The sequence below is a fragment of the Microcaecilia unicolor genome, chromosome 1 (genome assembly GCF_901765095.1).
Source record: "Microcaecilia unicolor chromosome 1, aMicUni1.1, whole genome shotgun sequence".
Lineage (NCBI taxonomy): Eukaryota > Metazoa > Chordata > Amphibia > Gymnophiona > Siphonopidae > Microcaecilia > Microcaecilia unicolor.
In genome coordinates, this window is record NC_044031.1 from 467,294,078 (window position 1) to 467,316,761 (window position 22,684).

Below are 22,684 nucleotides of genomic sequence, written 5' to 3' on the forward strand. Positions count from 1 at the left end.
TCTCGCTGCAGGGATACGAGTCTCTCCCCTCTTAAGGATTGCTTTTGTATATCCCATTTTCTGGACTAATCCGTGGGATGTAATGGAAGGAAAAAATTAGTTAATTACCTGATAATTTTCTTTCCTTTAGTCCCAAAGAATCAGTTCGTAGCCTGCCCTTCTGTGATGGTCTTGTTTTTTCCGGGTTCTATGTATTTACAGGTGTTTGTATTTTTCTTATTTCTAAGGCATGAATTTTGCCCATTTCATAGTCTTTTTCTTTTTCTATCTAGAGGCTGGAGTTTTTTCTCTGGAAGGCCCTCTTTCACTGCTTTGTTATCAAATAATTACTTGGTTGCAAAGTGCAGGAGCTTATGAGGCACAACTCTTTAGAGTTCTCTATCTCCACTTGTTGGTGGATGTTCACAACCCATTTGTCTGGACTGATCCTTTGGGACTAAAGGAAAGAAATTTGTCAGGTCATTAACTAACTTTTCCTTCTCCAACCCTTCCCAGTGATTCACGTTCTCCTAGTTTTCAGTAAATAATCTAGCCAGAGTAGTTGTGTTTCCCAGAGAAAGTATATTCTTTCAGCCTGAGATGAAATGTTCTCCAAAGATCTACCAAATCAGTGCTGCAGACATCTGTTCAGCGCTCTCCCTTCCCTTTCCCCATTGCAACCTCTTCATCTGGATCTATCTCCTCTTCCCAGTGCACTTTTCAAATCCCCCCCCCCCCCCCCCCAACAACGATAACACCCCTCAGTTTTGGCCAAATTTTCTGCATTGATTTGTCATAAAATCTTTTCTTAGGTCCACTGGGTGCATACAAACTTCCCAGGTATCTATCCTTCCTGTTAGTCATACATCCTCCTCCCCTGTTATATGTCACTAAAGGAAGATGTTTCTTAATTTAGTATTGCAACTCCTCTTTTGTTGTGGTTTAATGAGAAATAATATATCACCCTCCAGTCTCCCTTTTTTAACTTCTGAGCTTCTTGTGGTGGTAGTTCACTCTCCTGCAACTACACTATGTCCGCTTGGACATTTTTCATTTGGGCATATACTCTTTTCGTTTTAACCAAATTATTTATGGCCACCACATTTCATGTCACTATTTTATATTTCATTGTGCTTATGTCTGAAATACAGAATCCCAGTTTCTCAACATTGTCAAGATTCCCGCTGAGGTTCCCACTCCCCCCCCCCCCCCCCCCCCCCCCCCCCCCCCCCCCCCGAGTATTGCTGTGCATCAAATCCAGACTTCCTTTATCCCCCTGTCCAATTCTTCCATCTTATGTCTTAGGCTCCGGGCATTTGCATAAAGACACTTCAAGTTAGGTTTGTTATTCCTAGTCACATTATGTTGATTACTTGACAGTATTAATTTACTATCTTCTGCCTGATTTTTATTATTTCTATTTACAGACGAATCTATTACGGTCGCCTTTGCAACCTCACCATCAGGAACCCCCATCCTCTCTGAACAATATCTTTACAAGATACCTAATTCCGAAACATACGCTGTTGTGCGACTGTCGGCCTTCCCCTCGTTTCTAGTTTAAAAGCTGCTCAATTTCTTTTTTAAATGCCGATGCCAGCAGCCTGGACCCATCCCGGTCAAGGTGGAGCCCACCCTTTCGGAATAGGCTTCCCCTTCCCCAGAATGTTGCCCGATTCCTAACAAATCTAAAACCCTCCTCCTTGCCCCATCGTCTCATCCATGCATTGAGACTCCAGAGCTTCCTGTCTCTTGGGCCCTGTGCGTGGAACGGGTAGCATTTGAGAGAATGCTACCCTAGAGGATCTGGATTTGAGCTTTCTACCTAAATTTGGCTTCCAGAACCTCTCTCCCAATTTTTTCCTACGTCATTGGTACCTACAAGTACCAAGACAGCCGGCTCCTCCCCAGCACTATCTAAAATCCTGTCTAGGTGACGCGTGAGGTCCGACACCTTCGCACCAGGCAGGCAAGTCACCAGGCGATCCTCCCGTCCACCAGCCACCCAGCTATCTATGTGCCTAATGATTGAATCACCTATTACAACAACTGTCCTATCCCTTCCCAGAACCTGCGCCCCATCATACTCCACACTCTTCTCCTGCCGAGCACGGGCCAAGATTTTTTCCTTTTCCTCGTATTTGTGAAACCGCACAATGATGTCTCTCGTCTGTTTCTCCTTTCGGGTGCCCAGGGCTCTATGCGCCCGATCCAGCTCACATGGGGATTCTCCCGCTTCTGGGCCTAATAATGCGGCACACAACGAGCGCACTATCGCTTTTATATCCTCGGTCTCTCCTCCCTCAGGGACTCCCCGAAACCGTAAGTTATTCCGCCGACCCCTATTTTCGAGGTAGTCCAGCTGATACTTAAGCTGCATGTTCTTTTTCTCCAGCTCCTGAAGCGATGCAGTATGCGCATTAGTCTCCGCATGTTCATCCAGCTTCAGTTCAGCCTCCTCTACCTTGCCTCCTAGCTCTCTGAGGTCTGTGCTCAGCGTGTCCATTCGCTCCAAAATCTCCACCTTGGATTGTTTAATCTCATCCTGGATATCGGACAAAAATCTGCGGAGCTCACTGGATATGCCTTTTTTTGCTGGCAGTGCACGTGTCTCTGCCAGAGATAAGGCCAAATCTGAGTCCGATGCCGAGGCCCGCTCTGGAGACTCATGGCGCTTCGCGGACTTACTCTTCACGCTGCTGTCCTGCCGCTCCACGTCTTTCTTAAGGGCTGAGGCGCTTTTACTCATAGCTGGAGTCGCTAAAGGTAGGAATTAGGTCACTTTCAGTACATTTCTCCCCCTTTAAAGTCGCGAAATTGCTATTAATACAGGTGGTGAGCGAGGAGCTATGAAGCTAAGCAGCCATGTTGTCAGATGACGTCACTTCCTCCGAGGTGTTACTCTTTTTTTAAATGGAGGAGGTTTGCCTTCTGGTGTGAGGGCAGGGCCTTAGATCCCATTTCCTGCCCTACACAGACCCTGCTTGAACACCTACACCCTTTCGAGTATGGCCTTAAGACCAACTCCTTAAGGGTTCACCTCAGTGCAATTTAGTGCTTATCAACGTGTAGAGGATAAGCCCATTTCTGGACAGCCTCTAGTTCGCTTAATGAGAGGTTTGCTTTTGTCAAAGCCCCCTGTCAAATCTCCACCTTTGTCATGGGACCTCAAGGTCGTTCTCACCCAGCTGATGCAAGCTCCTTTTGAGCCACTGGATTCCTGTCATCTGAAGTACTTGACATGGAACATCATTTTTTTGGTGACTGTTACTTCAGCTCGTGGGGTCAGTGAGCTTCAGGCCTTAGTAATGGATGCAGCTTTATACTAAGTTTCATCACAGTAGAGTAGTCTTCCGCAATGCACCCTAAGTTCCTGCCTAAGGTGATGTCAGAATTCTATCTGAACCAGTCGATTGTCTTGCCAACATTCTTTCCCTGACGTCATGCCCATCCTGGCAAGAGTGCCTTGCACACCTTGGACTGCAAGTGAGCATTGACCTTTTACTTGGAGCAGGCTATACCCCATAGACAGTCCATCGACCTTTTGTTTCTTTTGATCCCAACAGGATGAGGGTCGCCTTTGTGAAACACACAATCTCTAATTGGCTGGCATATTGCATTTCTTCCACTTTTGCCCAGGCTGGGCTGACCTTGGAGGGTCATGTCAAGGCTCACAGTGTCAGAGCTATGGCTGCGTCGGTAACCTGCTTGTGGTCAGCCTCCACACATTCACATCTGATTACTACTCTGAGCAGGACACCCAGTTGGTTTGGACAGACAATACTGCAGAATTTGTTTGGAGACTAAAATCAGACACCGCCCTCCTAAGCTCGTTTTATTCTGTTCCAGACTGCACCCTCATATAGTTTGTATATAGTTTCAGGTTGATCTGTGTTCTGTCCTCGCTGTTGCGAGGCCCAATTGACCTACGGTTGCTGTTTTCGGTGAGCCTGGTAGCTAGGGATTCCCCACATGTGAGAATTATAGGCCTGCTTGTCCTTGGAGAAAGTGAAGATATTTACTTGTAGCAGGTATTCTCCGAGAACAGCAGACCCTATATTCTTACAAACCCTCCCACCTCCCCTTGGAGTTGTCTCCTTTCTTTTCATATTCTTTATTACTGGACTGAGAGTCCTGCGCTCTTGCAGTGGGTGGGAAAGCACTCGCGCATGCACAGTGGAGCAAATCTCTTGTTCCACAAAGCTCTTTTAAGCTTGAAATAAGTTCTGGACTGGGCAACACGGGTCGCGTTACCCACTTGTGAGAATATAAGGTCTGCTGTCCGCGGGGAATACCTGCTACAGGCAAGTATCTTCACTTTTCCTGATGTCTCTACGGCAATTCAAGCTTGCAGGAGTCACTTTTTGTCTCAGGCTTAAAATTTTGCTGCTTGGAGCAATCTTTTTCCTTAGGCTATATTACATTTACAAGGGAAAATATATCTTTTATGATTCAGTTCAGTTAAAGACCTTTCTACTTGGGAATGAAGCATCGGGGATTATAGGATGATGTTTGTCTATTTTTTTGTTATGGTTTGGTAAAGTCAAAGGATTCTTGAATCAGAGCTGGTGGTGCTAGAGCACCTTGGCTGTTCTTGCTTATGGCTTTGTCCTTGAAAGGTGGCGGTTGAGTAAGAAGGGCTATTCTCCAGCAGTGGCAGTGATGAAGCTGAAGGCTTGTAAGAGGTCTGTGTCCCTGACGTTTTGGTCTGGTTTAAGACCATCTGTTTCTCTTTAGAGAAGTACTGTTCTGGAGATTCTGTCCTTCCTCCGGGCTGGTCTGGACAAGGGTCTAGTACTGAACTTGCTAAAGGTTTAGATGGCAGCCACATTGGAGTGAAGGAGTAGCCTAATGGTTAGTACAGTGGGTTCAAACTAGGTTCGATTCCCACTGCAGCTCCCAGTGGCTCTGATGAGCAAGCCACTTAACCCCCTGTTGCCCCTGGTACAAAATAGTACCTGCATATAATATGTAAATCGCTTAGATTGTAATCACAGAAAGGTGGTTATAGCAAATTCTATCTCCTTTCCTTTTCTAGCTATGGGGGGCAGTTCAGAATTGGTTGCCATGCACTCTGATGTGGAGTGGTTCCTGAGTCTCCTTCCCTCTAGGAGTGTTGTTCCTTCTAGGAATCTGAATATGGTTTTGCATGCTCTAGTCGCAGATACCTTTGAGCCTTTGCCCTATGCTCTTATTTAGGACTTAACCTAGAAGACTGCATTTTTAGTGGCGATCTGTTCAGCAGGCTGAATTTTTGCATTGTAAGCCCTTTCGTGCAAGGATCCATATTGGTATTTACAAATGAAAAGGTAACAATTTGCCTTGTGCCTGCCTTCTTACCTAAGATGGTTTCCCTCTTTCACATGAGAGAGGATAGTCCTCCTTTTACAGAGCATTCAAAGAGGAGGGAAAACAGGCCTTTATTCTCTGAATATTCACGGCACCCTTTTTCAGTTACCTGAAAATGACAAACTTTTTAGACTTTTTTTACTTGATTGAAGGCCCTCTGAAGGGCAAGGTGACATCTAAATTCACTGTTTCCTGGTGGATTAAGGAGGCTGTTACTGCAGCCTACATTGGGAAGGGCCTGCCAGTGCTAGAAGAAATTCAAGCCTACTCGATTAGGGTACAAGTGGCTTTTAGTGTAGAGTACATTAGTTCCACTGGTGAATGTTTGTACCAGTGGTGTGGTCTCTTCTCCATTCATTCCTGAAGCACTATCATCTGGGTATGCAGCCCAAGGGGGATGCAGCTTTCAGGGCTATGGTCTTGAAGCAGCATGTTCTTCCTCCTACCTGAACATGAGAACATGAAGTGTTGCCATACTGGGACAGAGTGAAGCTCCATCAAGCCCAGCATCCTGTTTCCAACAGAGGCCAGTCCAGATTACAAGTACCTGACAAGATCCCAAAACAGTAAAATAGATTTTATGCTGCTTATCTGAGAAATAAGCAGTGGATTTTCCCCAAGTCCATCTTAATAATGAGGACGAGCGGTCTGTGGGAGGTGTTCTGGGTCTTAAGGGATCAGGTGAGAAGGGCAGTTTTGTCTGTTCTGGAGTAGTCTGTAGTTAGTGGGCCATCAGGGCTTGAAGAGGGGAGATAGCTTCAGAAGATAATGGGGGGGGGGGGGGGGAGTGCATTGGTTCATTGTTTTAGTCCCATTGTTAACATAGTCTGTTAACATTGTTAATAAAATACTGTCTATCTGATCCAGCTGCACCAGCTATTATACCAAGGTCCTGAGTCTGTATAGGAGTTTTTCTTTGCCTCCATCTGCTGGTAAGAAAACATTACCCACATGTCTGGTCTGGTCTGGCAAGATTCCTAGAAAGGAAATTAATGGTAAGTTTCAAGTGCCACCTTTATTACACACACAGCATTTGGATAAAGTGAGTAATTTGAAACAAGGGGGAGGGGGGCAGTAGTATAAGCACAGATAACACCTTTTTAGTTTTATAAGGATCTTCCCCACTCCCCTTTTATTTTTAAGTAAGGATTGTGTGAAAGGGTAAGAAGCCAAGCAGAGATAATAAACACAAACAGTTGATTTCTACTTCATTGTTGCAGTTTTGTTTCAATTCAAGATATAAACATGCACCAAGGGACCAATTTACTAGTACCTATGCTCGGACAAGACAAGGATTGAGTTACTCCTAGCATAGTATTTGGCCTTTTAAGTACTGTTTAGTGTCTCAGGTTGCCAGTGTTCGTCATGCTGAACAAAATACCTGCTCATACAGGAGCTATTATTATTGTGCAGTCTCATTCCTTCCTTTGGGTGTGGAGCAGGATTAAAACACACTTATATGGGTTCTAATTGCAGAAGCCTAATTGACTTGATGAATAGCAAGGACTTTTCAGAAAAAAGGTTTCTGTGCTGATCTGCATGACAGGACACAACGTCTCACAGGTGTTGAGAGCTTATGAGATGAAAGATTAGTATTCTCCACGTTTCCCAAGAATTTCTGTTTGATGTTGCCCTAGTGCTCTTTCTCTTTGTTCTCTCATCCTTTTGAAATAGCTTTTGGCATTTTGAATTCTAGTCAGAATATCTGTGCATCCTGATCAGCAAATAATATATATGTTCAGGAACACTTGTCACTAACACACATTCACTAGACTTGTGATGGGAAACATTTGCAGATGAAATGCTAGATTTTTGTTTTGTGGGTGCCATAATATTTAACATTAGTTGTACCAATGGTCACTGTTGTGCATCCCTAACTAAAGGGGAAAATATATTCTATTCTGAGCCTGAGCCAAAAATACTTTTTTTTCTTAAACTGTAAAACAGTTTAACACTGAGCCTGGCATTCTTCGGTAGTAATTTTATAGGGTATTTGTCAACAAGCAGGAGAGATGCAGGCATACGTGCTGGTGACGTTCTTCAGGTGGATGCTGCCTGCTCTCCTCTAGCTCATGGAACGTAACTTCAAGGCTCCTGAGCATGTGCAGGGAATCCTACTTTGTCAGTTCAGGTACTTGAAGTTGAAGGGGGCAGAGAAAACTCGGCTATAGCAAGCCTCCATTCTGGTTGAAGGATCCAAAAAGAAAAACAAAGGGGTCTGCTCAACCACGAGTTTCTCCCTCACTGGTGACATACGGCTACTGGCCACTTGCAACCTGATTATCCAGGACTAAGCCTTCACACTGATCTCTTCAAAGCATTTGGCCCCACCTATGGAAGATTTAATGGCTGTTCTTAACCACTAAACTGAGGGGCCCTTTTACAATGCTGAGGTAGATCTACTGCAGCATTGTGCGCCAAATTGGGACTACTGCAGGAGCCCGGTAGTAGTTCCCACCCCCAGTGTGCACCATTTCCAGCGCAACAAAAATATTGTTTTATTTTTGTAATGCCGGGGCTTACCTGGCAGTAATTGGGCAGCACCGTATGCTGCCCTGTTACTGCCAGATTAGTGTTGGAGCCCTTACCATCACCTAAATAGGTGGCGGTAAGGGCTGTTCTCCCCACTCCCCCAAAATGACTAATCGCAAATCCTGAAAACAACCTTTTACCCATTGCAGTAAAATGGAGCCTCGGTGTGCAGCTAATCCATACACTGATGCCGCCACAGGCCCCCTTTTACCATAGCTTGGTAATAGGATCCCTGAATCTATCTGCAGAAATGCCTTCTAAGCCTACTGAAATCCAGACCAGTTCTTCAGAGGCTCATAAAGACCCTAAGTGTTGTCAAAATAGCAAAAGTCCCCAAAGCCATTAAAGCATTCCCTGAATTTTCTCCTCAGAGTTGATGCTGTTGCTAACTCCTGAGACCGCTTCTTACTCACAACCATTGAGTAGTCGAAGCACTACTTTTAACTCTTCTCCATAAAATTTCGAAAGAAAGCTCTGCTCTGCTTTCAGTTTCCTTGGTGGATACTGAAGTAGCTCACTGTATTCTACATGAATGTTCTGCCACTCATATTAATACACCTAGTCTCAACCAACCGCAGATCTCTTGTACGTGGATAATTGTTCTTTTCCTGATTTAATGGCCTCATTTAGGGAACTGGAGGATAACGATTGTCTGTGGTCTTCCTTGCATGTGCCCACCCACTTCTCCACCTACAGATCAGTTTTTCTTGCAGTCACCTCTACAAGAAGATGTCATTGGATGAGTCTAAAGAAACATCTTATCCTAAAGTCTTGGCAAAAATGTGGACATCTCTGTCAACAGAACCTTCTGTGGTCTTAAAATCCAAAGCTGGAAGCTATGAGACCGCAAAAAGAATCATTAGTGCCCCCTGTTCCCCAAATCCTTCAAGAGCTACAGTTGAGATATTTGTCAGGCATCTTCCAAATGCTTGGAATTGAAATATAAAGTTACCTCTGCTCTGTCATAATCACATACAGCTGCCTCACTAACTCAGTGAGTCAGCTATTAAAAAAAATCCAACGTACCCTGTAAGTGCCTAATTTCTTTGAATAATGTTGGATATGTTTTCTTTGAGCTCTCACAACTACAGTTTTTTTCTGGAAGGGAAAGGAAGTATTGCAGAATGAAATCTAATTTAGATGTACAGGGCGAATAATTTTCTGGACATTAAATCTCACTCTATTCTGATATTTTTATTATTATTTCCTTTTTGTAGCTAGCTCCTTCTCGATTTCACAACATGATTTCTCCTAATGTGGGCTGACAGCATATTAACAATACTTTTTTTTTTTTTTTTAAAGTTCTTTACCTTTTCAAGGTTGAAAAATCGTTGTTTTTTGATTATTTGACAAAGCAATTTAAAAATCCAAAATGGCTAAGCCAAATTCTTTGGCTCCTCCAGGCAAAGATCATAAAATTTTGGAAGTTTTTTGGGAAGAAAGTCTACCAAAGTTCTATTGTCACTTTAAAAATTTTAACTTATGTACAGGTGCTGCAATAGGAGACATAGGAGCCAACTTTTCAAAATTATTGAGGGTGCTAAGCCCAATGGAAATAACCCCTCCCTGGACACATACAAGGAATTTTCTCAATATTGGGGGTGCTCAAGCACCCACAGAGTCGGCTCCAATGATAGGAGATGTTGATGATGATGCAAGTTCTTGATTCTTTCAGAGATTTAGATGAATCCTCTCACACTTCTGTTTCACAGAGCATGTTAGGAATTCAAGAATGTTCTTTTCATTTATTGAAAGCAGCTTATGACTCCAGGTATTTTGCAGTTGCTATAGCAGCCAGACAAACAGCTTTATTCAGAATATCAGGACTTGGGAGTCTAAAAAGGACTTGGATGCCGTTCACAAATAAACTGGCTGGTGTGCTCTGTTCTGGTGATAGTTTTGGTTTGTTTGTTTGTTTTTGTTTTTTTAATATAAGATACATGATACAATATCTCAGATCAAGGATCATTCCTTCACAGGGAACTGTTACCTCCAGCTCTTATCGCAGGAGTCCTTCTAAGACTTGCAGAAGAGCCTTGCAGCAGTTTTTCCAGCAGTTCTGTTCCTGAAAACATTTTCAGCCATATGTCAGACCTCCTCAGTGTTAACAAGTTGTGTTGTATCTCAGAGGGCAAGAAAAAGGTAAAGAAAACAACCATCTGTATTGACAGCTCTCCCACTCAAATCTAATCAGTCTTTTTGGTTCTTCCCTGCAAGCTTGTCAAACTGAGGGACTTAGATTTGATGTGCAAGAAAATCTCACTGACATGCCATGCTATAGAGCAAACTTCCTTGGAGGTGAGGTGCAAGGGGCTGCTACTGTTATCAAGCAGCATAGAGACACCTTTAAGACCCTCTCCAGACCTACTTTTGACCCAGCCTTCTCTTTCAGGAGATATCATAGCAGTGGGTCATGGAAATCCTACTACTCTTAAAAGCATAGGTATCCTCCACGTTCTGTTCTGCCCAACCCTAGTCAGTCCCACAGCCAAACCAGGGATGGAGTTTTGACTGCCTTCAGGAGAACATAACTTCAGTCCATGTATTTGTTTCGGAGGCTAATATTTTTTGCAAACTGATGCGCCCCCCCCCCCCCCCCCCCCCCCCTCTCCCTCTTGTTCAGCAATAAGCAGTAGGAAGATGCCAACAGAGTGATACTGAGTTTAGATGCTGGTTCCTGAAGCAGTGACCGAAACAAGGGCCTTGTTGAACCAGAGGCATCATAGCCCAGTTAAGGACAGATTGGCTTATAGGAGGCCTTTTGAGATAGTAGATGACGGCAGAAAAATCTCCCTTTACCCACTTCAGCACACTGACCCAAATAGTGGCCTTTTCCTAATTATTCCACCAGCCACTGAATCCTGCTTACTCCTGAGGGGAAATCAGGATGGTTTCTGATAGGAAGGAATGCCCAGTTATCTCTCCCTCTGCCTATGTGCACTTGCTGCCATCGCCAAGCTCTCCAGAGGAAATCAAGCATTGCAGCTCCTATCCATGTCCCTCTGCCAGGTTCTCAGTGAAAGGTATGCCAAGATGGTGTAAGGGCATGTCCAGTTGTCGAACAAACCTTCAGGAACATATATTGAGCCTTTAGTGTGAAGCAGCGGTTGGAGGAAATTTGTATGCTTCTGCGCTGAATAAATTTTCTTTTATTTCACCACAAGGGTCTGCTTTTCTTTTCTGCTGTAGCTGTCGAACAAACCTTCAGGAACGTATCTTGAACCTTTTAGTATGAAGCTGATGAACCCACCTTATAAATGTAGCCACGTTGTACAAACGAAGGTTCAGTAGACTGAGGCCACCCTTTCCATTGCTCTGAGACAGCTTTCAGAATGATTTTAGCTCTGCAAGCCCCCCAAATAAAACTATCACCAATTGGAATACTTGTTCATCTTTCCCTCTAATCTAGAGCAGCAGCATCTGCATAGGATAAAGTATTTTTAGGAGCAGAAAAGTTTTCATTAAAGCAATTCTGACAAATGAGGAATGAAGGAGTTCACCCCATTGCAAACGGTATTCCTTCATCCCAACTAGCTTGTCAGTGATGTTACGCTGTTGTACTTGGGACCAATCTGAGCTGAGAAAGATCCCCAGGTACTTAAGTTCCCTTTTTGCCCATCGCAGGGAAAAATTGGGCTCTGTAGCAGACATGCATGCCCTTGACACCTGCAGTGCCCTCCGACTTTCCAAAGTTGATACAGACGCCTAAGAAGGAGCCAAATTGTTGGATCAGGGATACAAGCTTCAGAACATTTTCTGTGGTGCCACAGATGAAGAGCATGTCATCCTTGAACATTGTAATTCTATACTCTTTCCCACCCACCAGTATACCTCTCAATGCTGCCGAGCATCTAATTTTAATAGCCCGGGGTTCCAGCGATGAAGAGGGAATAAGGAACAGCCCTGCCACATTCCCCTCAGGAGGGGGAAAGAGGACATCCTAGATTTATTAATCAGCAGCTGTATAGTTGGGGCCCTATACAGATTAGCTAGCCATTGATGGAATGGACCCACTATGCCAAACTGCTGCACCACCTAAGAAAGATAATCCCAGGTCATTTTATCGAAGGCTTTTTCCGCATCCAACTAGCTAGAATGTCATCTCCCTCTCGACCTTTACCCTCCCGCAATACCACCAGTGCCTTCAGTATATTTGAAGATGCAAAGCAGCCTGATACGAACCCCATCTGCTTGGTATGGACCAGGCGTGGGACTGCTCTGCCCAGCCTCAACGCCAAAATGGCTGTTAGTAGCTTCATATCCTGGTTTAGGCGCCATATTGGTCTTTAAGACCCCGACCATCTCCCGGATCCCTCCCAGGCTTAGGTAGTACCACCACATGTACATGGCATTGCTCTGGCAGCAGTTGGCCCCCATTCTGAAAATCATCACACACTGTTGCTAATACCGAGCCTATGTGGTGTCTCAGGATCTTGTAAAATTCAGGCCCCTTCCCGTCTGGCCCTGGGGCCTTAGCCAGTTTGAGCTTACTGATTGGCTTGCTGGATCTCCGTCACTTCTATTGGCACATTAAACAGACCCCAGGTGTCAGCCGACCAATTGTGTTTCTCTGAATTATTGAGAGGTGTGCTTTGATGTCCCCATGCATACCTCCTACCCACCCCCACCCTGCTAGACTGTCAATGAAATGCTTGTGTTTCACTTATATATACTATCAGCTACCACATTTGCTTATTTCCAATCTGACGAAGAAGGGCAACCTTCGAAAGCTAATCAAGAAATGTTTTAAGTTATGTCCAATAAAAAAGGTATCATCTTATTTTCTTTTCCATGTTTTATTTGTTTGATTTCTATTGATAACCTCTGAATTATTGAGAAACTCATCCTGGGCCACCATATCATATGAGCCTTCATTATACAGCTCTTTATAAAAATTGACAAATTAGTCTGTGATGTCTGTTCTGGCGTAGACCCTCAAATCTGCCCCCTTGAAAGGCGTAATATATGAAACTTTTCTGGGGGGGGGGGGGGGGGGGTCACCAAATTGGCCAATAATTTTCCCACTTTGTTTCCCTAGTAGTGTAGTTTGTACTTGTATATATTAATGTGTGATACAGCCCTGGTTCTGGTGACATCACGCGAATGAGTGGGAGGATAGCTCCTTAGCTCCTAGGCTCGAACCACTGAACACATGCCTTGCTGCCAGCTAAAGCTCTGATTTTGTACAAAACACTTGGAGGAGAAAGGCAGGAGCCACTTCAGCATATCTGGTTATCCCAGAATCTCTTTCAGATGGCTTCCATGCTCCCTAAGTGGAATTGGGACAAGCCCTATGTAGCGGATGCAAAGATGGTGGATGCGGTCTGCTTGCCGGAATCTTCCATGTGATCTGTTTTGGCCCAAGACATATCTCAGGAAGGTGCAGCACTTTTGGAGAGTTCCTGGAATAAAAAATTTCAGGTGCTCTATGATGAAATGGAGTCTGGGCAAGTGTATGGAGCCTCTCCAGATGGACTTAAGGTTTGTCAGATTCTCCTGTCTGAGTTGAAAGATAACTCCTTTTGAGGCCAGCAGAGAGCGGGTGGTAATGTTGAAATGACTCAAAGCAGTGGAGGGAAAACTTGACAACCTGGAAAACTGGACACATTGGAATAATCTCCGCCTAGTTGGAATTCCTGAGTCAGTGACCAACCAAGAACTACAAGGATTCCTTGAGGAGCTGCAAGCCAGGGAACTGGTGCTGCCTTCCTGTTCCTAGTGGTTAGTGCAGCGGACTTTGATCCTGGGGAACTGGGTTCAATTTCTACTGCAGCTCCTTGTGACTCTGGGCAAGTCACTCAACCCTCCATTACCCCAGGTACAAATAAGTACCTGTATATACTACTACTACTACTACTAAACATTTATAGAGCGCTACTAGGGTTACGCAGCGCTGTACAATATATCTAATATAATAAAAGGCACCCTCAACGTTCTGAGGACAACGTTCTGAAGTCACTCAGACTCCCAGAACGGTTCGTAAGTTCGTGGTGGTGAAGCCACTGAACGACTTGCTGCCCCGCCCTCGCGTCAAACGTCATGACGTCGAGGGCGGAAAACCAACAGAAAAATGAAAGCAGGGACCGCATCAAGGAAGGGGGAGGAGTAGGGAAACACGCTGTTTCCCTACTCCTCCCCCTGCCAAGGAAACGCTGGCTACCAACCGCGCCGCGCGCCTCAGGTAGCCCCGCCCCGACCGCCCGAGCACCACTCTCCCTCCCTCCCTCCCAAGTTCAGCAACGCGCGACGGCGACGTGGTGGGGGCGCTCCGGCCCAGATGTCAGCGGGTGGGGGGTGCTGCGAGTCCGCTCCCGGCGCTGTCCTGCCTTTAAAACCCAATTTGAAGCGCTGGAATAACAGGCAGCAGCGCCTCGCGTCTGCCCTTCTACTAAAAATCTCTTCCACGCAGGGTTGCCAGGTAGAAATTTTTTTTCCAGCCCAATCCGGGCCAGAAACCAGCCCAAAACCCGCCCAAACACAAACCCCGCCCCTGACACCCCCACCCCCGCGTCACCGGCCCCGCCCCCGCCGTCACCGGCCCCGCCTCCCACGTCATCGGGCCCGCCTCCCCGTCATCAGCCCCGCCTCCCACGTCATCGGGCCCGCCTCCCCGTCATCGGCCCCGCCTCCCACGTCATCGGCCCCGCCTCCCACGTCATCGGCCCCGCCCAAAACGTCACTAACCCCTCCCAAAAACGTCACTAACCCCGCCCCCCGCGGCCGAAAAAAATCAAAAAGCCGCCCAAAAAGCCGCCCGGAAGCCTAAAAAAAACGCCCAAAAAACCGCAACCCGCCGCGGGCAAAAATTTCCCGCGGCGGGGCGCGGAAAACCGCCCAATTGGGCGGTAAAACCGCCCACCTGGCAACACTGCTTCCACGACGTCATTGGGCCTTCCCACATTGAGTCCCACCCGCCCTCGCGGTAATTGGAAGTTACCCGAGAGGAGGGCGGGACTCAATGTGGGAAGGCCCAATGACGTCGTGGAAGAGATTTTTAGTAGAAGGGCAGACGCGAGGCGCTGCTGCCTGTTACTCCAGTGCTTCAAATTGGGGTTTTTTTTAAGGCAGTGAGGGTGGTGGGCCTGGGCGGCAGGAGAATGGAGCTGGTAGGTGGGGAGGGACTCAGATGGGAGAAGGGTGTGGGGCTCTCAGGTGGGGGGGAGGGGGTTCTCAAATGGGAAGGAGACTGAGGTGGGAGGGGTTCATGGATGGGAGAAGCAGAAGGGGGTGGGGAGGGGGTTCTTGGATAGTTGAAGGGGACGGGTGGGGAGGGGACTGGGGTTCTCGGATGGGAGAAGGGGACGGATGGGGAGAGGACTGGGATTCTTGAATGGGAGAAGGGGACTGAGGTGGGAGGGGTTCATGGATGGGAGAAGCAGAAGGGGGTGGGGAGGGGGTTCTTGGATAGTTGAAGGGGACGGGTGGGGAGGGGACTGGGGTTCTTGGATGGGAGAGACTGGGGAGGGGGTTCTCGGATGGGAGAAGGGGACGGATGGGGAGAGGACTGGGATTCTTGAATGGGAGAAGGGGACTGAGGTGGGGAGGGGGTTCTTGGATACTTGAAGAGGACGAGTGGGGAGGGGACTGGGGTTTTTGGATGGGAGAGACTGGGGAGGGGGTTCTTGAATGGGAGCAGGAGACTGAGGTGGGGAGGGGGTTCCTGGATGCTTGAAGGGGACGGGTGGGAAGGGCACTGGGGTTTTTGGATGGGAGAGACTGGGGAGGGGGTTCTCGGATTGGAGAAGGGGACGGGTGGGGAGGGGACTGGGGTTTTTGGATGGGAGAGACTGGGGAGGGGGTTCTTGAATGAGAGAAGGGGACTGAGGTGGGGAGGGGGTTCAAGGATGGGAGCGCTTCATGAAACCCCATACACACTCACTCTCTCATCTGGCAGCGCTTCCTGTACCCCCTGCCCCCCCCCCCCCCACACACACACACACTCCCTCACTCTGTCATCTGCCATTGCTTCCTGAACCCCCCCCCCCCCCCCCCCACACACACACACACACACATACTCACTTACTTTCATCTGGCAGCGCATCCACAATCCCCCACAGCCCTCTTCTTCCAAGCTGAACCCCTCCAACACATCCCCCCCACCCCACACACACACTCTCTCTCTCTTCCTCTCCTCCAGCACACCAATTGCTTAGGTGCAGTGGCAGCAATCTCAGACACCAGAGAAAGAGGGGGGCCTGACACCATAGAGAGAGAGAGAGGGAGGGAGGGAGGTATCTCTGTCACACACACACACACTCTCTCTCTCACAGACTATGTGTTTCTGTCTCTCACTCTCATACACTCTATGTCTCACATTGTATCACATTCACTCTCTATGTGTCACACAGTCACTTACATACTCGCTTGGTCTCATACACTCAGTCTCACAGACAATCTGTGCCTCACACACACTCTGATTCACGCACACACTGTATCTGTGTGAAACACACTCTCTCTCTCTCTATCACACTGTGTCTCCCATACGCAATTGCACACACTCTCATTCTCACACACACACTCTCTCACAGACACGCTCACACCCATACTCACTCTCTCTCTCACACACACACTCACACTTTCACTCTCTCTATCACACACAGTCACTCTCGCATACACTCTCCAAAACATACACATTATGAGGAAAACCTTGCTAGCGCCCGTTTCATATGTGTCAGAAACGGGCCTTTTTTACTAGTATATATATATATATATATATATATATATATATATATATATATATACTATGTAAACCGCTTTGAATGTATTTGCAAAAACCACAGAAAGGAAGTATCAAGTTCTGAGAGTTTACCGTTTCGGGCCCAAACGTGATGGCACACAGACTTTGAGTGGTCATTTTGAGGGGGGGGGGGGCAGTCCTTGGAATATCAGGGAAAGTGGATCCTATGTTTCCAAGACTACTCTGTCAAAGTTTCAGCGCAACAGTGAGAGTTTTCACCTATATGCACACAGCTTTTCTAAAAGAAGGTGAAATTTTCCTTATATCCTGCTATGTGCGGATCTTTGACGAACGCAAGCAAAACATGACAGTGCTTTACAGGTCCCTCCAGGTTTCATCTAGATAAGTCCTGGGGCATTAGGGGTAGTAGTAAGGTGTTAAATGACATCTTCCAAAATCAGGAATCATGTGTGTTATGTACTTCTGCATATGAGAGCACCTCATTAATTTTCCCTAAAGTAATGCATATTTTCTAGTGATTTTATTCAGCACCTTTACAATCTTACAGTATATTTGAAATCCTAAAACATATATGATGAAATAAAAAATAAAAACAACTTCAGTTGTTTAATATACCATAGTTAACAAAATATAGTCACAGAAGAAGCATATAATAGAACTGTGTAAAACAAATCAGCTTGCTACTCAAGATGTACGGGGTCATAGGACTGTAAGGACTTAAGTGAAGAGCAGGCACCTGATTTAATGTGCAGGAGGAAAGGGAGCCTGTGGAAAAGCTGAAGGAAGGGAGAGTCTGGGTTAAGAAATTGATTTTATTTTTTTTTCTTTCTACATGAATAGTAAGTGCGATTTGGTACTCAGAGGAGATTATGGTGCTAAGGTGAAGATTGATTTTGATTATTGAGCGAGAAAAACAGACACATCTTTAAGAGAATAAACTATTTTTTATAGCTGTGTTTAATAAAAACCTGCACACTCAGAATCCCTGTAGACTGTTATCTTAACAATTTTTTTTTTATTATTTTTTTCAGGCTTACAGATGAAAATAACCAAACTTAAGAAGGAAAGATGTTTGTAAGTATCTTTCACAAAGCACTATATAGGATGATAATGGAACATTAGAACGTTCTTTTGTGTTAGTGTGTTAGGATTGAAAAGATATAAGCATATTTAATGTAACTCATGTTTCAGAATACTTCTAGCTTGTCTCTGTTATTTATAAATTCATTGATAACATAAAATAAAAATAGAAACAATCTAAACACTTTAATATAAAGTCTGTTACAGTTCCATAGGCTAGCATTTAAGGAGGCTATCTTTAAGTAGCTATAGTATCAGGTAGCGCTATACAAATGATTTATAGTAGTAGTATAAAGCATAGCCAACAGGCACAGGAAGCCTCAGTTTAGACTTTAATCCCCCAACTCCTGCCCACCTGGGCCTAATATCTGATTTATAGGCCCTTGAACCAATTAGGAGGCTACAAATTTAATTAGGGCATCTCTATCAGCCAGTAATTAGCTCTTTGAAATACATGTTACTTCGAGGGGAACCTACTAATAACATTAAAATAATAATCACAATAAAAACTAAATATTAGCATAGTCTAGCATACAACTACAATGTTAGAGGACTTTACACATTCTCATTCCATTAGCAACTTCTAGCACTCAGGGAACGGGTCCAATTTCTGAAAGCTAGAATAGCAGACTTGGAGGAACTGAGGCAGATGAAGAGATTTATAGAGGAGACCTGTAGGGACATAGTAGAGAAGTCCACCTCCAGTCAGGCAGCCTCTGTGCTACAATGGAGGAGAATGCTTTCCTGAAAGAGCATCATGGTGGAGAGGCAGGAAGTGATTCTGTAGCCAGAGCCTGCTCTCCAGAGATTGCAATATCCTCAACCTGCCCTCCAGGGGATGCAATATCCTCTTGCACCGATGATGTGTCTGCAGGGGCTTCTGCCCAGGAGGGAAGGGTTAGGACGGCCACTGTAGTTGGAGATTTGATCATTCAAATCTAGCTAGCTGGGTGGCTGATGGGCATGAGGATCGCTTGGTCACTTGCCTGCCTGGTACGAAGGTGGCAGACTTCATACAACACCTAGATAAGATTTTAGACAGTGCTGGGGAGGAGCCTGCTGTCTTGGTACATGTGGGAACCAATGACATAAGAAAATATGGGGGAGACTCTGGAAGCCACTTTTAGGCTCTTAAGTAGAAAGCTAAAATCCAGAACCTCCAGGGTAGCATTTTCAAGAAGTTGTCCCCATTCCATGCGCAGTACTCAAGAGACAGTCAGAGCTCTGGAGTTTCTCAATGCGTGAATGAGGCGATGGTGCAGGGAGGAGGATTTTAGACTTGTTAGGAACTGGGCAAAATTCTGGGGAAGAGGGAACCTATTCTGGAAAGATGGGCCCAACCTTAACTAGGGTGGAACCAGGCTGCTGGTATCAACATTTAAAAATCAGATAGAGCAGCTTTTAAACTAGAAATGGAGGGAAGGCCAATTAGTTACTCAAAAAGTTCATGGTTTGGAGCAAGGTATCTTTAAAAGATACCACCAAAACAGGGAAGATAGGGTGTCCCGATATTGAGGTTGCAATAGAGACCACAGTGGACTAGGTGTGTTTAAATAAAAAGCAGACAGATTTTCGAGATTGCAGATTATCGCTGTCAACTGCTGAGCAAGTTGTAAATAGGAACAACAAACATTGTTTGAAATGACTGTATGCAAATGCCACAAGCCTAAGAAATAAGATGAGGGAATTACAATGTATTGCTCTAAATGAAAAGGTAGATATAATAGGCATCTCTGAGACCTGGTAGAAGGAAGATAACCAATGAGACACTGTCATACCAGGGTACAAATTATATCGCAGTAAGGGGTGGATTGAATTGGTGGAGGGGTAGCTTTATTTGTTAAGTAGTGCCTTCAGTCGAATAGACTACAAATTCTGCAAGACACAAAAAACATCTTGCAATCCCTATGGATAGATATTCCATGTATAAACAGGAAAGGCTAGTGATAGGAGTGTACTACCATCCACCTTGCCAGGATGAACAGAAAGATGCAGAAATATCAGAAATTAGGGAGTCTAATGAAATGGGTAACACAATAATGGGTGATTTCAATGTAACATCAGGGCATGCTAGGGAGGTAAAATTCCTTGATGAAATCAAGGACTGCTTTATGGAGCAGCTGGTCCATGAACCAACAAGAGGGGGAACAATTCTAGTCTTAGATCACATGCTCTACTACATCCTTAGCACGGTACAGCTTACAAAAATGAACACTACTCCAGGTGGGACCTCACCAACAACTTGTACAGAGACATCAACACTTCCTTTCTTCTGCTGGTTATGCCTCTCTCCATGTAGCCTGGCATCCTTCTGGCTACGGCCACCGCTTTGTCACACTGTTTTGTTACCTTAAGATCCTCAGACGCCATCATCCCAAGGTCCCTCTCCCTGTCTGTGCATATCAGCGTCTCACCTACTAGGATATACAGCTCCTTTTGATTTCTACTCCCCAAAATGCATCACTCTTCACTTCTTTACATTAAATTTTAACTGCCAAACATTGGACCATTCTAACTTTTGCAGATTCTTTTTTATGTTTTCCACTCCCTACGGGGTGTCCACTCTATTACAAATCTTGGTGTTATCAACAAAAAGGCAAAGCCTTACCTTTTAACCCTTCAGCAATGCCACTTATTGAAGTATTTTGTAGTCTTTCCTCTCCCTCTCCATAAGTAGGTAGAACTTCAGTAAAAGCTACAGTCTGTACCAAAGGTTTTAACCCCTCCCCCAAGTCCTGCAAAGCTCTCTGCACTACAGGTGGGGTATTATCAACTAGATCATTTGTTCCCAGGTAGATAACAACATCAGTGTTGGAACCCTTAGTCTCTTCTCTGATTATAGCCTGTATTTGCCTGGTACTCCTGCTAGCTGAGGATCCTGGAAGGCATTTGTTAGGCATCTTGAACTGTGTTTCACAGTTAATGCCTCTGATAATGGGATCCCATCCCCTAGCAGCAGCGATTTTCTGATCTGAGCTTCATTAGTAGTGCTTTGTTGGGTGTCTTTTCTCTTGGGCTACTGTCATTGATTCTGGTTCCGCCTCAGTTCTTTTTTTCTTGAGCATCACAATGCTCTTAATGCAGTGAAAGAATTATGTAGGGGCGTCAATTTTGAAGGTGGATGCTTCTGTGTCACATGTAGTAATCTGCCTGTCTACTGTGGCCCATCTATTCCTAGGTTGTCTTATTCTTCGATGCAGTGGTGGTAGATTGGTATGATTCTGTGTAGTGATGGAAGCTGCTTTAATTGCATCCAATTCTGCTGCTGGCATCGGCATTTAAAAAGGAGATAGAGCAGCTTTTAAACTTGAACCTGGGGGAAGGCCGACAATCGTTCAAAAATGCATGGTTCAGAACAAGGTATCTTTCAAAGATACCACCAAAACAGGGTATTCTGATAGCAAGGTTGCAAAAGAGACCATAGTAGATCAGGTGTCCTTAAATAAAAATCAGACAAAAGGTTGCAAATTAACACTGTCAACTACTGAACAAGATGTAAATAGGAACAACAAGCATAGTTTGAAATGTCTATATGCGAATGCCAGAAGCCTAAGAAATAAGATGGGAGAGTTAGAATATATTGTACTAAATGAAAACTTAGATATAATGGGCATCTCTGAGATCTGGTGGAAGGAGAATAACCAGTGGGACACTGTCATAAATGGTAAATGGATTGGTGCTGCCAGCAGTGATTTTGCTTCATCTTCTTTTCTAATAGTATGCTCATTTCACATAGGTGTAGAACATTGTGTTAGTGTCTGTAGTTGATGACAGTTTTATCAATGACGTTCTGTTGTGGCTTAATACATACTAGACCAAATAGCTTAATTATTGTTTGCTGGAAACATTTTACAAGTACTTCATTGTAGGTACAATAACTGTTTATAGAAGTTCTTGTTTTCACTGAAACTTCTTGAATACCTGAGGTTTAATATATCAGCGCTGATAACTAGGCAAACAGAGGGCTCCTTGTCCCTCTTCAAGCTTCCACATTCAAGCTCCTGAACTTGTAGAGGCTGAGTCAAAACACTCCCTAGGCTAATTACAGAGCCAAATTATCAGTCACTGTAGCCAGGTAGTCAGTAAACATAATTTTGTAATGTGTCCATTTACATTATTTTGGTTTACCGTTCTAGAATTATCACTGTTATATTTTAAAACAGCTTCTATTAGCTCAATTTGTGTTTTTAATTGCACAAACTCCTCTCCTGGAGCAATTCCATTAAAAGAATGATGGTATATTCCAACTATTTATTTATCGGAGTAAGTTGATTAGGAAATCTTTGTAGTAAGATGAGTGCTGTTGTACTGAAGGAATTTAATATGAATATCTCATATCCGACTGATGATGGCCCGGGGCTGATGTCAGAAGTGGATGTCCCTGAGCGTTGGATGCATGCTAGGCATAGATGGGTAAATTCCCTGTCGGAGAGTGGACCCCCCCCCCCCCCCCCCCCCCCCCCCCCCCCGTGGTCGGGCTGTGGGGACACTGAGGGTTCCGGCAGGCCTTAATGGTCTGAAGAGCCAGAGGAAGGTGCCGGTTTGCCACTGGATCTGGATGATCCCGCTGCAGTTTGGATTTTCCACTGCGATGAACTGCCAGCACTTAATGCCTTACAGGCCCTCTCTATTGATGACCCTGTTCAAGGCGAGGCCTCCTCTGGTAATCCGAGGATGGCGAGTACTAAGAAGCCTGCTCGTGCCTTTCCTTTGCATGACTCCATCCAAGAGCTTATTTCTGCTCAATGGGCTGACCCCGAGGGGCCCTTGAAAGTGGCCAGGGCGATGGGGCATCTTTACCCTCTGAGTGAAGAGCACTTGGCCCATTTTGGGATGCCTAAAGTGGATGCCTTAGTCACGGCGGTGACGAAAAAGACCACCCTCCCAGTAGAGGGAGGGGTCCCCCTGAAGGACTTTCAGGACCGGCGGCTGGAATCAGCGCTAAAACGGTCCTTTGAGATTTCGGGCCTAGCCTTAAGGGCGTCTGTTTGCAGTTCTTATGCTGCTCGAGTCTGCCTCTCTTGGTTACAACAGGCAGTGGAACAG

At 45.3% G+C, this 22,684-nt stretch overlaps 1 protein-coding gene and 1 long non-coding RNA gene across 5 annotated transcripts in view; one reads left to right on the forward strand and one right to left on the reverse strand.

Annotated features, from left to right (window-relative positions):
* RBBP8 (RB binding protein 8, endonuclease) overlaps positions 1 to 22,684 on the forward strand; it is a 278,475-nt gene that overhangs the window by 42,016 nt on the left and 213,775 nt on the right. For all 4 annotated transcript variants that reach the window (XM_030213485.1, XM_030213463.1, XM_030213470.1 and 1 more), the window contains exon 4: positions 17,590 to 17,632. In XM_030213485.1, the coding sequence (XP_030069345.1) occupies positions 17,590 to 17,632 (43 nt within the window). The remainder of the gene's footprint in view (positions 1 to 17,589; positions 17,633 to 22,684) is intronic.
* On the reverse strand, positions 1,945 to 14,729 carry LOC115476915. Its single transcript, XR_003943235.1, has 3 exons — positions 14,720 to 14,729; positions 14,072 to 14,080; positions 1,945 to 2,039 (listed from the first exon to the last, which is right to left on the reverse strand). It is a non-coding gene; the product is annotated as an uncharacterized LOC115476915 (long non-coding RNA).